The sequence below is a fragment of the Anoplopoma fimbria genome, chromosome 23 (assembly GCF_027596085.1).
Source record: "Anoplopoma fimbria isolate UVic2021 breed Golden Eagle Sablefish chromosome 23, Afim_UVic_2022, whole genome shotgun sequence".
Taxonomy (NCBI): domain Eukaryota; kingdom Metazoa; phylum Chordata; class Actinopteri; order Perciformes; family Anoplopomatidae; genus Anoplopoma; species Anoplopoma fimbria.
Window position 1 is genome coordinate 5,970,991 of NC_072471.1, and position 15,925 is coordinate 5,986,915.

At 42.1% G+C, this 15,925-nt stretch overlaps 1 protein-coding gene across 2 annotated transcripts in view; it reads left to right on the forward strand.

Moving 5' to 3' along the window:
* sema3aa (sema domain, immunoglobulin domain (Ig), short basic domain, secreted, (semaphorin) 3Aa) overlaps window positions 1-14,745 on the forward strand; it is a 32,634-nt gene extending 17,889 nt beyond the window's left edge. Inside the window, exons 4-17 of one of the 2 annotated variants that reach the window (XM_054624290.1) lie at window positions 685-804; window positions 1,685-1,775; window positions 1,869-1,988; window positions 4,063-4,205; window positions 4,393-4,507; window positions 4,610-4,679; window positions 7,152-7,296; window positions 7,407-7,626; window positions 8,158-8,249; window positions 8,366-8,407; window positions 8,644-8,801; window positions 10,587-10,654; window positions 10,755-10,903; window positions 11,971-14,745. In XM_054624290.1, coding sequence (XP_054480265.1) covers window positions 685-804; window positions 1,685-1,775; window positions 1,869-1,988; window positions 4,063-4,205; window positions 4,393-4,507; window positions 4,610-4,679; window positions 7,152-7,296; window positions 7,407-7,626; window positions 8,158-8,249; window positions 8,366-8,407; window positions 8,644-8,801; window positions 10,587-10,654; window positions 10,755-10,903; window positions 11,971-12,765 — 2,328 coding nt within the window. In that variant the 3' untranslated portion in view covers window positions 12,766-14,745. The remainder of the gene's footprint in view (window positions 1-684; window positions 805-1,684; window positions 1,776-1,868; window positions 1,989-4,062; window positions 4,206-4,392; window positions 4,508-4,609; window positions 4,680-7,151; window positions 7,297-7,406; window positions 7,627-8,157; window positions 8,250-8,365; window positions 8,408-8,643; window positions 8,802-10,586; window positions 10,655-10,754; window positions 10,904-11,970) is intronic. The other variant, XM_054624291.1, reaches the window with a different exon arrangement.
* Window positions 14,746-15,925: the final 1,180 nt, after the last annotated feature.

Genomic DNA, 15,925 nt, shown 5'->3' on the forward strand with positions numbered 1-15,925 from the left:
GGTTATTCAGCATGTATTTATAATAAGGCAAAATCTAGCCTAATCTCTTAACCACATGTGGCCAAATCAACTCCTCCAGGCTGCTAATAGTCCTCCTACATTAACCAATCCTGTTGATTAGCACTCTAATAAACAGTCTCACACCACTGGGACTATCAACATGTGCTGCAGAGCCAACATAAATACCCTCAGTAAATTCAAACATATGGATCATTAAAGATTCTGAGTGCCTGATTCGACTTACAGGTGGGATTTCCTTGAAGGATACTTAGTTTCATAAGTCTCTTTCAATCCAACTGGAAAGTCCTTGCTTTAAAAGGGAATTCCAACAGAGCTTTTCTTTATTCTCCATCATTCTCTGCTTCCTATTAGTCTCTATTTTCAATTGAATCACCGCAGCGCTTTTCTCTATTTAAAATGTCAACGTTATTTTCATAAAGGATAAAACTTCATTCAAACTTTATGATATGGGGGAGGCTTTTGGAAATCGATGCTAACATGCAATCTCTTTCATAAAAAGTTTCACATGCTTTGCAAGGCTATATAATATACTATACCGGTTGTATTACTATATAAACAAAGACAGGTATTGCATACACAAATGTATTAAAATCTCTTTGCCAGATGTTTGAAATTATACATTGGTTGGGGTATTTGAAGTTCCATGTGTCATTTCTTTTCCAGAAAGAGTGTTCTAACTTCATCCGGGTCCTCCAACCCTTCAACCAGACCCACCTGTACATCTGTGGCACAGGAGCCTTCCACCCCATCTGTTCTTTTCTGGAAATGGGCAAGAGGGCAGAGGTAATAAACATTAATGTTGAATCACCAAATGCTGTTGTTTTTGTTTTTTTATCTACATGTTTAGTCAGTTATATATATGCAAAAGGTAAATTAGATCTCAGTGGAGCATCCATTAACGAGTCATGAAGTGTGAAGCCTGTGCCATAGTAAACTAATGACAGAGTAAGTTGTTGTTTGCCCTTAAAATAAATTGTACACAGCAACTGCACTGGCTGCACTACGTAAATGCTCTCACACACAAACACATGGAAACGTTTCTGTCGAGCACAGCGGTATCCGTTCCCTTCATTGATTATCTTCTCATCGATGTTTTCCTTTGTGTGAAAGAGAGGGGGAAAAAGTGGTCACTACATTGTTCCACTTCAGCCGTTGGATATTAAACAACCTTTTCTCTACATAAAAGTTTAATCAGTCATCTTGATAAAGGTCTACAGGTTAATCAATGTACCAGCATGGGTTCTGTAGTCCAACAATGGGGTGGGGGGATGACTGTTTGCACCATGCAGGCTTTAAATATAGAAGACCCTGCATGAGTTCACTTAAGTTTAAAGTAGCGTTGTCAGTAATTGATTTAAAGAAAACAGAGTGAGCTGTGTCTTTATTTGTGTATTTAATTTTTTTAATTTTCAAAGAGTCTGGGGGTGAGCTGTGCTTCTGCTGCATGATCCTACTTTATTCCCCATTTTTCCTTTTTGTTGTAGAGATTATTGTTGATCAGTAATCAAATATGTCTAAAGTCTGTTGTGCTTCCCATCCCAAACGCTGCTTGCTATAATGAGAATTTGGTGTAATTTGAAACTCCAGCTATAAATGTACCTTTAGCCAGGCTTAATGTGGCTTTCACTGGCTTCATTTTGAACTTTGACCCTTTCCACCACAGGAAAACATCTTTCGACTGGCCTCGCATTTCGAGAATGGCCGCGGGAAAAGCCCCTACGACCCCAAAATGCTCTCGGCCTCGCTTCTGATCGGTGAGTTTGATCTTTGCCTTGATTAGTTCCAGGAAATACACATTCACTTCAGAACTAGTCATTTGTTCCTAACTACACTTTTCTCACTAACAGATGGAGAGCTGTACTCTGGCACATCTGCTGATTTCATGGGAAGGGACTTTGCTATTTTCCGTACCCTGGGAGAACATCATCCAATCAGAACAGAGCAGCATGATTCAAGATGGCTCAATGGTAAAAGAAAACAACATACAAACAATGAAATAAAAAAAAGTGTTTTTTAGCATGTGAAGAAAGTATCAATGGCTGAAATTTACTTCTGAAGATACATTTTCCTAAAAAAAGATGATCTGTGTTTTGCACAATCTAGTTTTTCTTCATGAAAAAAAGGAGTTGTTTAATGTACTGGGTTTTGTCACTGTAGTTCACACAAATATGTTGCCTTTCCATTTCCATCGTGAAAGCTTACATTTGAAGTGAAAAGTTTTCAGACTGCAAAAACTCGATAACATACATTTTTAAAACTCACAAGCTCCAACAAACGTTACTATTAAAGTAAAATTGGACACTTGTGGCTCACAATAACCCTAACTATTCAACTCGAGGTGGAAGTAAACCCTTGTCTTTGGCCAGTTTTGGAGAAAGACTACCATTGAGCTTTTCAATGGACTTTCGAAGCATTAAATTCTTTCACAAGCCTCAAGTCTCCAATCATTTCCATTCATGTGCAGACATCAGATATCAGAGCCCATTCACAAAGTCACTGGATTTTGCCTGCGCTAGTAAGATTAGTGCGGCAGTGAGAGTCATTGACTGTTCGGTCTGTCTGGCTATCTTTCGGCACTGCGGAGGACTTAGGGAGCCTCAAAAGGTCAGTTTGAACCTTTCCCTCAAGCTGTGCCATCCCTTTTCCCCCCTCTTTCCCACAGAACTAATCCGCTCTCAGCTGTTTTCCTGTAGTGGAGTCAAATTCCTCTCATCTACCCCCCCCTCCTCCTCCTCCTCCCCGGCACCATCAGAAATCACAAACACTACTCTACGCAGTGCTGATTGCTGTGACATATTAATAAAGAGTGATTTAAAATGGAGAAGCCATTGTTACAGCGTTAATCCCCATCGATCTTTCACCTTGTTCAAACAAATACGCCGGGGATTGTAGCCATTCGGCCCCGGCAAAATCCAACTCCACAAAGGGGGGATTGTAATTGCATGGATTACTGGGATGGGGATATTCTATTGAGCCTTTATCAACAAGGTTACATGGTGCTCAAATGCAACAAGAAAGAAGCTTGGGAATGAATCCTTAATAGCAGTGGAATCTGAAAAGGATTTCGGGTTAAATGGTATAGCTTTGGCTCTGCTGGCCTTGATTCATGCGATGTATTTACACATACCGTCTCCATTAAATGCCCTCTCACTCAACATTTAGGTTGGATTAGACCTCGACTGAATACAGTGGCCTTTTGTTGGGAATTAAATGTAATGAATTGTATGACCTCAACCGTTGGCGAGTGCGGCAGAAGCCTGTTTTTGTTACGCGAGGGCATGCAAGGTTGAATTTATGAATGTGTAGATTTAATGGCATATATTCAAAATAGAGCTACGAGGAGTGTGTGGGGTACATGATTCATACCAGAGGTCTCGCACCCGCGCAGCGCTTATAAATCTGCGCCCCAATTTGGCCACACTAGTCTTTTTCACAGCTACTCTATATCCTAAACGGCCATGGAGGGGTAACATGGCACGGCTTGTTTCTCTCCAGCTAACCCCCCGAGCTTCTAGACACAGGCTCGTTTTACGTGTGACGCCGACGCAGTGGCTGTGTCCACTTTTTCCTCAGTCCCTCTGCCCCTTCAACCCAGAGATATCTCAGCCCCTAAGGCCTCGGCTTGCCCGTTTAGCTTTGATTTCCTCTCGTGCTTAAAGTCGAGATAAATTTATTCAAGTGTTACCGGGGACAATCAGAGCCATGTGTGTTTGTGGGGATGTGGCCTAGAGAAAGGGAGTTATGTGGGATTTGGACTTGGAACGCTTACTCGGGGTAAAGTCAGATACTGTAACACCAGTGTGTAAAGTGAATGGCTGTTATTGCTGAGCCGTGACTGGAGAATATCATGGGGGATTAGGTTTTGGAGGTGTAAAATAGGGGTGAAAGGATTGTCATTTGGGCGGATGTTGGATCGTAAAATTACATTTGTGTATTTTTGTGTGTGATTCAAGTGTGTATGAACAAATGTATGCATATTTGACTGCGTACTATGTTGTTTCAGTGCTTCATTCATTTCCTTCTTTATTTTTTTCTCTCTAGACCCCAGGTTCATAGGCGTTCACTTGATCCCAGAAAGTGACAACCCTGAAGACGATAAGGTCTTCCTGTTTTTCAAGGAGAACGCCATGGACGGAGAGAACACTGGCAAGGCTACCATCGCCAGGATAGGACAACTGTGTAAGGTAACAACACACACACACACACACACACACACACACACACACATACAAAACATGTATCACAGTTTACTCATAATACCTGGAAAGATTCATAATCATTTCTTTAAAATCTGCATGGTCTTACAGAAATAACCGCATGTTTATGTCAGTTTGCGGAAATGTATTGAGTTTTTTTGTGCTTATAATACAGAATGACATGGGAGGTCACAGGAGTCTGGTGAACAAGTGGACCACTTTCCTCAAGGCCCGGCTTATGTGTTCAGTGCCCGGGGTCAACGGCATTGATACACACTTTGATGAGCTGCGTAAGTGTGTATTCTTTGTTTGTATTTGATGAAAAGTCTCTCTTTCAAATGCTGATGAGGGAAAAAACTAACCTTCACCCATTCCTGCTGTGCTTCTTTCAGAGGACGTGTTTCTCATGAGCTCCAAGGACCCAAAGAATCCAGTCATATACGCTGTGTTCACCACATCCAGGTACAGACCTGTCCGCAATCTTTTCACATAACCTCAAAAATGTGCATGCAGATGCTCACATTGAGAACAGCTTGACAGTATTATATTTGTTTTGTTGATTTGTTGCTAGGAGATCGGAAGGAACTGATATAAAAGCAAACAAAAACAAAGTTATTTCCTCTGTATTTGAAAAACACACACGCTTCATATTTCCTTTCAAGAGGTCCTCCGTTTCACATCCTTTATTCCAGGCCTTTATCTCTCATTTCCTTAACCTTTTTAAATGACATGGCAGGATTTGAGCGACCAAGCGTGCGCCCGTCAAATTCCCAGACAGCCCCCCTATGTCCCGTAATCCACTTTCAGGTATTGTTGCTTTACTCTCATACGGTCCCCCTCCCCACATCTCAGAATGGAGATTGCTTTAAGCCGGTTCCTCGCTACCTGTCCCGTTTTTTTTCTACTGAAACCCTTGCAGAGGCTTGAAGGGAAATCAGATTATGGAGCAAGAGGGAGCGAGAGAAACACGATATTCTCTCAGCAGGAACGCGCGTCTCTCCCCTGGCCGCCGCCCCAGACTTGAATGGGGTTTTCATAAGGCTGGGTGGGGCTCTGGTGAAGCATGTGGAGAGGTGAAGGCATGGGGCAGGCTAGATAAGTGAGTTGAAATGGCACAGATGGTGGCACTTATCATGATGATGATGAATTTGCATTTGGGAAGGAGGAGGAGAAGGTGGTGGGGGGGGGGGGGGGTATCTTGTGTCCAGTGGTGATTCTGAACTGCTTTGAAAAAGGAGGACAAACACTTCACCATCAATCACCGCTAATGATAAGACAGGCTGAATAGCACGCCGGCGCAGGCTAACGCATACCGACAGGCGCCTTGCATCACCGGGCCCCGTATGGCTTTTTTTCTGCTTTCTGGAGATGTATTCAAAGCTAGAGGTCGGTGGGTGCATGGTGGTGGGTGTACATCTACGTACCCACATATGCTCACACACACACACACACAAACACACACACACACACACACACACACACACACACACACATGCACGCTTTAAAATTCAATTATGGGGCATTGAGGAATTAGAGTGGTTTAATTGGTTTTCTAAGTGGCTGCTTTTCAGAGATGAATAGGGCAGAGATTCAGAGGGACCAGCTTTTAATATCACTGCTTAATGAGGCACAAAGAAGCTGCCACTGACAGATCCATGTTTGATTGTGCTGTTTGCGTGTGTGTGTGTGTGTGTGTGTGTGTGTGTGTGTGTGTGTGTGTGTGTGTGTGTGTGTGTGTGTGTGTGTGTGTGTGTGTGTGTGTGTGCGTGTGTGTGTGCAATTTTGTGGGGTCGACTGAATATGTGTGTGCCCTTCTCTCAATGTGTGTGTATCTGCTCCAATACATGTTTCGTCCTTCTTCCTAAGCGTAGATATAGGAGTGTCTTTTTTCTCTTCTTTTTTTTTTTTTTTTTGCTCCTGGAGTTAATTGAATTTCTCTGTAATTAACATTTTCAAATGCTAATCCATTCATCTTCCATGCTTTGGTGAGTACTGTCGGCTGTGTTTATGCCAGCCACATCCCTAATTAGTCTGATACAACTTCCCATTGCAGTCAGCAAGACAAAGGATGTGCCGACTCTGATTGAAGCATTTGGTTCCTGCCTATGCGAGAGACCGACTGCCCAAAATCAAATCTGCCATCTGTAAAAAGTGACAAAAAGCTGATGAATGAACTTGATTTTTGAACATCTTGACCTACAAATAAAATAATGACAACTATATAAATGGTGAAACAAATCCCCCTTATATGTTTTCAGAGGTTAATGCACTTCATGGAGTGCAGATATTTAAACAGCCAGCTTACTTTGTCACAATCTCCACAGGAATATTTTAATAACTCTTTTGGAATATATATTGGAATATCCCTGTGAAACTCCCAACTTTTCCACTTTAATGAGTCACAGCTCATATTACTTGTCTTCTGGATGACCCAGGCTGAGTATGAATTGAAATCCACAAAATGTCCTTTTTTTTTTGCCTGATTGATTGACCTTGCCTGCTTTGGGCCTTTTCTGGCGAGTGAAAGCAAAATCCACCCATCTGGCTCGAGCGAGCGCTCACAAAATATTGAAGGGGATTTTAAAATATCCTCTGAACCAGGTCTTCTGTTTTGTTGGTGGTGTGCCCAAATTCCTGTCTGTTCTCAAGAGGCTGGAAGCAATCAGAGAGAAGTTCCAATCTGTCATTGCTATACTTAGGTAATGACAACCGTGCTCCCCTCCGTCTTTGTGCGATGACGGGTCATTTTGTTGTCTTTCTTCAGTATTTCACAAGCTCTTAATCCCCATCTTGTGACCGATTGTTTATGAATCCCTTTTGTGTGTCATCTTTCTTTATATCACCGCCCTCTCACTCCCTCCCTCTTTTCATCTTTCAACTCTTTTTCTTTTCGTCTCTCAACGCTTCTAAGTTTTTCTGTCTCTTTCTCCACAGTAACATCTTTAAAGGCTCAGCAGTGTGTATGTACAACATGGCAGACATCAGGAGGGTTTTCCTGGGTCCCTACGCACACAGAGATGGACCCAACTACCAGTGGGTGCCTTTCCAAGGGAGGGTGCCCTACCCACGCCCTGGCACTGTGAGTCTCCACGTAAACAATTGTCCATAAAATGTAGTAATTTTACACACTGCTTATCATGTTTGAACTTTTTTAAAATCTAAAACTTACCATTTTGATCTAAATCTCAGTGCCCCAGCAAGACATTTGGAGGATTCGACTCCACCAAGGACCTCCCTGATGAGGTCATCACCTTCGCCAGGGGTCACCCAGCCATGTACAACCCAGTGCACCCAATAGGCGGGCGTCCCATCATGGTGCGAACAGACGTGGACTACCAGTTCTCCCAGCTGGTGGTGGACAGGGTGGAGGCAGAGGACGGACAGTATGACGTCATGTTCATCGGGACAGGTACACAACTTCCCAAACTGTCATTGTGCTTTAACGTGATTTATTTATACAAATTATTGAATTCTTGCACAGTTACATGATATTTAGGGTTGATTGTTTTGCATTTGTCCTTATTTTGTTTAAAAGTTGTTTAAACTGCATTATATGTCCCTATACACCTATTCTCTTATATCTATATATATATATACATATATTTTCTATATATATATTTTCTATAAATATATTTTCTATATATACAGTATATTTTCTCTCTCTCTATATTTTTTTTTTTTCTATGTATATATTGGAAAATAGTCACTATTCCTTCTTTCTTTGACTTTAAAGTAGCATCTATATACTAAAAAATAAAAAAATTATAATGTTAAGCAAAAAACCGTCATAAATGACCAATAACCAATATATGCAGGTTTACATATTTCAACAGGCTAAGCTTTTAACTTTAAAGAGTAAATTTCTTTACTAAATAAAAACAGCCTTGTATATACATATATGTTATTTATATGCTGTATCTGAATGTCAATATTCTTTCAGACATGGGCACAGTACTGAAGGTGGTGACCATACCCAGAGAGAGCTGGCATGACCTGGAAGAGGTTGTGCTTGAAGAGATGACCGTCTTTAGGGTAAGGCATCAAAAACTGAGCGTTAACAACAATTTATGACGCCCATGCATATAGAAATAAATACAATGTCCATAGATGTGGTCGTAAAGCAGCTGTGCTGTGTTTTCTTTGTGCAGGAGCCCACTCCCATTACTGCTATGGAGCTGTCAACCAAGCAGGTAAGAACTTCACACATAATAATTTATCCAGAAGTTGTTGACAGGGCTAGAAGTGAAACGAAAGAGTGAGAACGCCTGGGCCATTAAATAAACACTGATATCCAAACACAAAGATATGTAATGTGCCCACTGAGAGCCAAACCCACAACCACCTATTTTTTTACAAGAGCCTTTCCAACTGAGCCTCACAGGAATACTCAAGTTTTACATCCCCGCTCTCTCCTTTGCTCCCACAGCAACAGCTGTACCTTGGCTCTGGCCTGGGCGTATCACAGATGTCTTTACATCGTTGTGAGGTGTATGGGAAAGCTTGCGCTGAGTGCTGCCTCGCCAGAGACCCTTATTGCGCCTGGGACGGAAGCGAGTGCTCGAGATACTTTCCTACGGCCAAGAGGTAGGAGCGTGCACGCACAAAACAAATCTTTGACCTTTATTTATCCTCAGAGGGGTTTACTGAACCCGCATGCTTCTTTTCAGCCTCATCCTGTTTTTGTGTTAATGCCTTCACACGCAGTCACACCTGGGAGTTATCAGTGCACCTGCAGTCTGATTTTGCAATTGGCTTTAAATGCTTTGCTCAAGGGCATCCTAATCTACGACATTGTTCCTGTTACCTCAGATCTAAACCAGCCTTTTTAGCAAGTGCTGTGAATCGAAAAAAAAAAACAGCACATGGTTACACGCTACTTGCCAAAACATCTAAACATGGAAGTAATCAGGAGTTAGAATATTACACGGGCACAAAATACAGTCATTAAATATGCACAGGCCAAGTATGCATTCCAAGAGGTACAACCCAGCAACCTGGGTTACAACTTCTGCCAGCAGCAGTTGTTCTGAGCTGTGATGCCATCGCCCTACAGCCAAGATGTACACACACACACACACACACACACACACACACACACACACACACACACACACACACACACACGCAGTCATAAAAGACATAGAGAAACTGACACAAGTACACACACACACTAAATTATAGCCAACAGGAGCTGTCTGACCGCTTCACCCTGCAGCCAGGAGGTATGAACATACACACCCTCAAATTACCCTGTGCTGTATCCAGCGGGATTAGGCTGACCACCACAGCCCTCACACACACACACATGTAGCACTACACCCCTGCATTTCATTCATCCAGAACTTCTCACACCAGCAGAAGTAGGCCAGTGGGTATACTCCAGCTTGGCAGGGTTACAGAGGAGGTGGCACACCCGGCGGTTAAGGCCAGAACCGGCTCACTCTCCGCTCTCCTCTGCACTGCAAATATTTTCCCTCCCAGAATGAGAACCAGACACCCCGGGCCCGCACGTGCTCTGACGGCCAAAAAAGACAGGAATGTTAGCTTCAGGAAACGTACAGAGGAGGTACATGTGTGAGAAAAGAGACAGAAAGACGAGTGTGCAAATATATATGGCACACAGAAGTAAAGAAGGAGGGACGTTAGTGACCATAATTTGTGTGCGGCATTCCCACACACGAGCTGACCATTTCACTCCATCTGTTTCTTTTTTTGCAACGGTTCTACTTTTTTTCCCTCTTTCTACTTTATTTCCTTCTTTCCAACCCCCCTCCTCACCTTTTGCTTACCCCACCTCTCCCAGCTTTGATTTTTGCAGTGCCCATCAGATATTTTTAAACCTCGACCATGACAACTAGGAACAAGGGGAGACACATATGCAGTTAGTCAGTTAAGCAGGGCTGTGAAAACGCCTCTCCCTCACACACAAAAAAAAATCAGAATGACATCTCGACTTTCGTATCGAGACGACAAAGAGTGGGTCTGCTTTAACGAGGCATTTCAAGGGCGAAACAATGCTGTATGTGTTTCATAATAACGGTTAATCAGAAGGCAATAAAGCACATTCTTTTATTGCTTTGCAAGTTTATGTGTCCTACAATTCTACCAGGATTTTGTTTGTTTTTTCACTCATGAGATTTAACAGTGGAGCGAAGGTTCAATAAATAGCCACTTTCTCGTCCTTAAATTTAAGTGAAGCCGAATGTGGTTTAGTATTGTGTAACATTGCCCCCTAGTGGTTGAGAATAAACAGTACAGAGAACAGAACATGTGAGAAGTGCTTTCCTGGTCTCTTCTGTAGAACATGTGTTGCTTGCATTCCCAGTACAACCACTTCTGCCATTAACTTTCATTGTGGTTTCTTCCCAGGCGAACCAGACGGCAGGACATCAGAAACGGAGACCCCCTCTCCCAATGCTCAGATCTCCAGCATCACGGTACTTTAATGACCACTACACACAAACACCTACACTCTCTCCATCTTCTCGCCACACACTTCTCACTCCCCCACCTGTGTGTGTGACTTGGTTTTATTAGAAGATTCGGACGGCTTAGGAGGCAGCGTGGAGGACCGGGTTGTGTTCGGTGTGGAGAACAGCAGCATGTTCCTTGAGTGCAGCCCAAAGTCTCAGAGAGCTCTCATCTACTGGCAGCTGCAGAAGCCCAACGACGACCGCAAGCACGAGGTGTGTATGTCTCTCACGTTATTGCTGACTTGACTATCAGAAAAGCAGTCAGCGGATAATGTGTTAAATAGATTTTTAAAACCCAAACATCCCAGTGTGGACTCCAGATCAATTTCATGCTTATTCAACTGCTGCAACCAAAACATCTCTCTGCCAAAGGCCACACCTTTCCTTTTCTGTGTTATCACTGATTGACCTCTGACCTCTTTGGCCTTTAACCTCAGTGACATAAAAAGGGTGGTAACCTAGGGGTTTAGATGTTTAGATTGACTTTTGACCCTATGATGTAACCAATTACTTTTGCCTGACTTTCTACTGTCGCTGTATTTGTCTAACCGGGCGTTCACGGCATGTGGATTTAGGTACTGATGAGGCCAAGAAATACTATCCAGAAAGTCCAGTTTGAGTAACAGATCCGAGAGTTTTAAGGCTTATCAGAAACAATCTGATAATATTATGTGGAAGGTTTTTATTTCTTTGGAAAGCAATCATTTTATATTTCATAAACAGCCAATCTTATGTTTGTTTTCATGCCAGATCCCTCCATTGTCCCTCACTGCCTAAACACAATAGTTCCTTTCAGATTAATGATGTGGCTGCATTCTTCACACAGTGCCTTGGTCTATCTGAACATAGCCTTAGCTTGTGCTGAAACTGTGCTGTTGAGGGTAAAACAATGTGTGCTGAGTTGGAAACTAGAAGCCTGTTTTCATTAATGTGCTGAAGGGGGGAAAGTTTCTCTGTGCTCGCCTTAAATCTTAGTTTAAGATATACTTAATGGTGGAAGCATGACTTTATGACATCACAAATAGTTTGGAAGCTGATTGTGGTCCAATATGCAACTGAGGTAGATGTTTAAAAAATGTTTTTTGTAGATACCAATATAAAACGTTCATTTGTATGCCAAGCAAAGCATTTTTATGTCCTAAAACATGGAATCAATTGTAGAATCTGACGTTCTAGAAATTCTGGTCCAGAAGGGAAAACACCTGTTTTGTCTATTTGTCTTTTTCCAATATCTTGGTCTTAATACATTCTTTCTCTTTTCTCTCTGTTACCTTTTACAGATCAAGCTAGATGACAGGGTGGTCCGTACAGACCAGGGCCTGCTCATACGCAGTCTGACCCAGTCGGACACAGGTATCTACCACTGCCAGGCTGTCGAGCACGGCTTCATCCAGCCCCTACTGCGCCTCAACCTCCAGGTCATCCCCGCCCAGAAACTGGGTGACATCCTACCCGGACTCCCCAGTGCAGGAGGCGGGGTCGGTCACTCTCCCAAACACAGGCTGTGGTATCGCGATTTCCTGTCCCTCTTGGACCACCCAGACCTCAACAGCGTGGAAGAGTTTTGCGATCGAGTTTGGAAGAAAGAACGCAAACAGAAGAGGGTGAAGACGCCTAACGGCAACGGTCAGGGGAAACCCGACAGCACTGGCGGTTCAAACCCTGCATTACGGCCCAAAGCTTTAGCTCCTAAAGCCCAGAAGCAGCAAGCCAGTCCACCACAGAGCAGGCCATGGCCCCAGGCTGGAGGACCAACCGTAGAAGGGTCAGCACCAAGCCAGCCTACCCAGAAAGCTCAACCAACTCTGGGTATGTTGAGTGTCCAGGAACCAAAGAACAATCAGAAGACGCAAAATGGCCAGAGGGGGCAGGGCAGCTCTCAGGCTGCGGGGGGGTCTCGGGCGAGCAGCCAGCACGCAGCCAAGTGGAGACGGATGCAGGAAAATAAGAAGGGACGCAACAGGAGGACCCACGAGCTTCAAAGACCCCGCGGAGCGTTTGAGGATAAAGCACAGAGACCCACACATGTAACCAGATCTACACAAACAAGCACAAACCCATGCATCCACACATAAACACACAAACACATTCTATAGATTGTGTGTCCAATGTAAGATTCAGTGACCTCGCCAAAACAACAGCATAACAAAGACCCATAAAAATGACAGCAGCACACACTTTAAGATAGGCATACATGAGCTGCACTCATGCAACAACGCTAAAGCTCTAATTCAAAGACACATACACAAATGCACATAACTCGTGAAAGAGGACAAAGATCAACGGAGGACTGAAAAACTGGAACGCAAACTGTAAATGTGTGAGGATATGGCTGGTTGCCTTGGATACTGCCTGGTAGACACTTCAACTTCCTGTACATAAGCTACTAAAATAAGACCGGGACAAAAACGTTTAGTGAGGTGTTTGTTGGTGAGCATATGGACTTAATATGCTGAAAGGACAGTTTTGGAGACATTAACAGCGACAAAGACATTTCCGGAGCATAAACGATGCATCCGTTGCAACCTGCTGTCCTCTTTGACCTGAGCATGTGAACTGCAAGATTGTGTATAAGGAATGGATAAAAAAACTCTTATTTTGAAGAACTGTTTGAGGAGAAAAGAACCCTTGTCTCATCTTTCAAGTGAAGACAGACAACAGAACCCTAAAAAGAGGAAATGTAGGGGTTGCACCAGTGTCCCTCATTCTGTTCGAAAACAAATAGAAGCATTGATACATGCAAAAACTGCAAAGTCATGACACGTCGCAGAGAAAGTGCTGTCATCAGAACCATCTCCACCTGAGGCTGGGGGAAACATTGTGCATGTAGTTGTCAATCAATGTTTTAATAAGCTAGTTATTTTATGGAAATCTAGACGCTTTTGTTTTTACACCCTACCTTAAAAAAAAATGTTACATTTTTCTTTTAGATTTCCTTTCCTTTGGAGACCAGTGCTTCTATTTTGGGGGGCAAAAATTTACAAGCAACATAGTAGTCTCATTGTGCATTATCCCTTCTGCTCTTGAGGATTCTGTGTAAGTTATTCTGGTGTTGCTTTTTCTGGGATTTATAGAGTCATGGTCACAAATTCCAGTTGTAGGCTATGCTAAAAAACCCAGTCTGAAATAGACTGCCAGTTGTTTTGTGTACATATATACAACAAACTTAACTCTCTGTGTATATACAGTACATATACAGTACAAGAACACCACTTGATTATTATTTATTGCTCATTGTTTTGTGAAAGGGTTGCATTTATTTTTGATATTATGGTGTTTTTGGCTCATCGATATATTGGAGAAACAATGGCAACAGTAACTGAGAAAACTTAGATGGACCAACTGGATGAAAGTGTGTCAAGGAATCCCTTTTTGGGGATAAAAGGTTTGAAAATGACTTATGAGCCCGAGTACAGGGGTTTGTGTCATTGCTACATTTTTTGATAGAGATCCCACTAACGATAAGCACAATTTTGTCTCTTTTGACTTTCATAACAGATGATTTCATAACGTTTTCCTTTCTTACAAATCCATTCAACATGTCTTTGTTCATCCAGTATCCATTATGTGTAAGATAATTCCCCAAAACTGAAAAACATTAGCTGTGAATCTCTGTAAGAAATAGTGGAGAAAAAAGTTAAATCTAGTCTGAATGGGGAAGACACGTTATACTGCATGTGAATGCTACCTACAGTAAGTGCATCTTTTTTTATCGTCTCTTTACGTGTTTTGTGTGAGAGGTAAAGTTCCCTTAACGCAAGGTGTGAATTACTTTTGTCCTTTTGCCAAAACAGTGATATTAACAACTCATGATACTCTGGCCAAAGCTGTTTAAGATCCAAGCTCCTTAAACTTAGATTCAACAATGGTACCCATTTCCCCTGTCCCCTTAATACATGACAAAAGAAATGTGTCAATGCAATAATTTAGAGCAGATAGTGTTCTCTACCAATCGGGTCTCTCCCTCAGAGTTAGAAAAGTGAGAGAGCTGGAAGTTACCGCAGCTGTAGCACAGTTCTTTCTGGCATGCATTCAGTTGTCTAAATAAACATCTCCGTTACAAAAAAAAGGTCCATTTGTTCTCATTTTAATCAGAAACCTCCTGCACACGTTGTCTCAGCTGCACTTTATTGTATCTATGGTAACCAAAAGGGCTTCATCTTTTAAAAGTGTATTTTTCCTAGTCCAGTGACAAAACATACTTTCACACACTTTCTTTTACACAAATGATATAAAAAAACATAAAATAATAATCTACAGCAACGCTTGACGGCTGTGTGACGCTGGTTTTAGCGGAATGCTAATCTCAGCATGCTAACAATGAAAGCTATCATTCTGATGTTAAACAGGAATGTTGATAACATTCACCATCATAGTTTAGCATTTTAACATGCTAATATTTGCTAACAAAGTATGTCAGCTGAGGCTCATGGGAATGTCAGTAGTTTTACAGATACTTTATGTGCAACGTATCTTTCCACAAACACTTCCCCCACTACGCTGCATAATTCACAGAACATGCTGTCAACAGTTTTCATGAGAACTAAGATAAGATAAGATAAGATAAGATAAGATAAGATAAGATAAAATAAGATAAGATAAGATAAGATAATCCTTTATTAGTCCCGCAGTGGGGAAATTTACATGTCTTTGAATGAAAGAAATGTATCACAGCAAGCTTTTTTGACATGTCATTTCAGGATAAGCACAGGTGTGATTGATAATATTAAAAACCACTGCTCCCCATGTAGGTGAGCCTGTTTCAGGACCCTGGTATTGTGCATGCTGGCTCACTGCCATTGCTCACTAAGACACGTAATGCAACTGAGACATCCTTAACAAAATGAGTTTCACCTGTGACAAGTCAAAATGTTTGCTGTGAAAGGGGTCTGCTATGAAGAGCTGGAAGAATCAGCGTTCTTACTTTGATAAAATGTAATCTGTATAGTGCTGCAAGAATGGATTGACTTGCATTGAGGCAGAAATACGTTACAAGCCGTGCACATGAATCTCAAACTATCTGCATGGCTAGAGGTAAGGGAGATTTGTTGTTGTTGTTGTTGTCTGTAATCTAAGTGAACCAACATTTACAGCCAGCAAATAGAACCACCATACTTATCTAAGAACAAAAAACACAAACTGTTTATTACACTCAGCTGCTGTTGTGCAACAGATAACTTTCTTTATCCTGCAGTTATTATTCAAGGTAATTTACAGTTTTTCACAGCAGACACA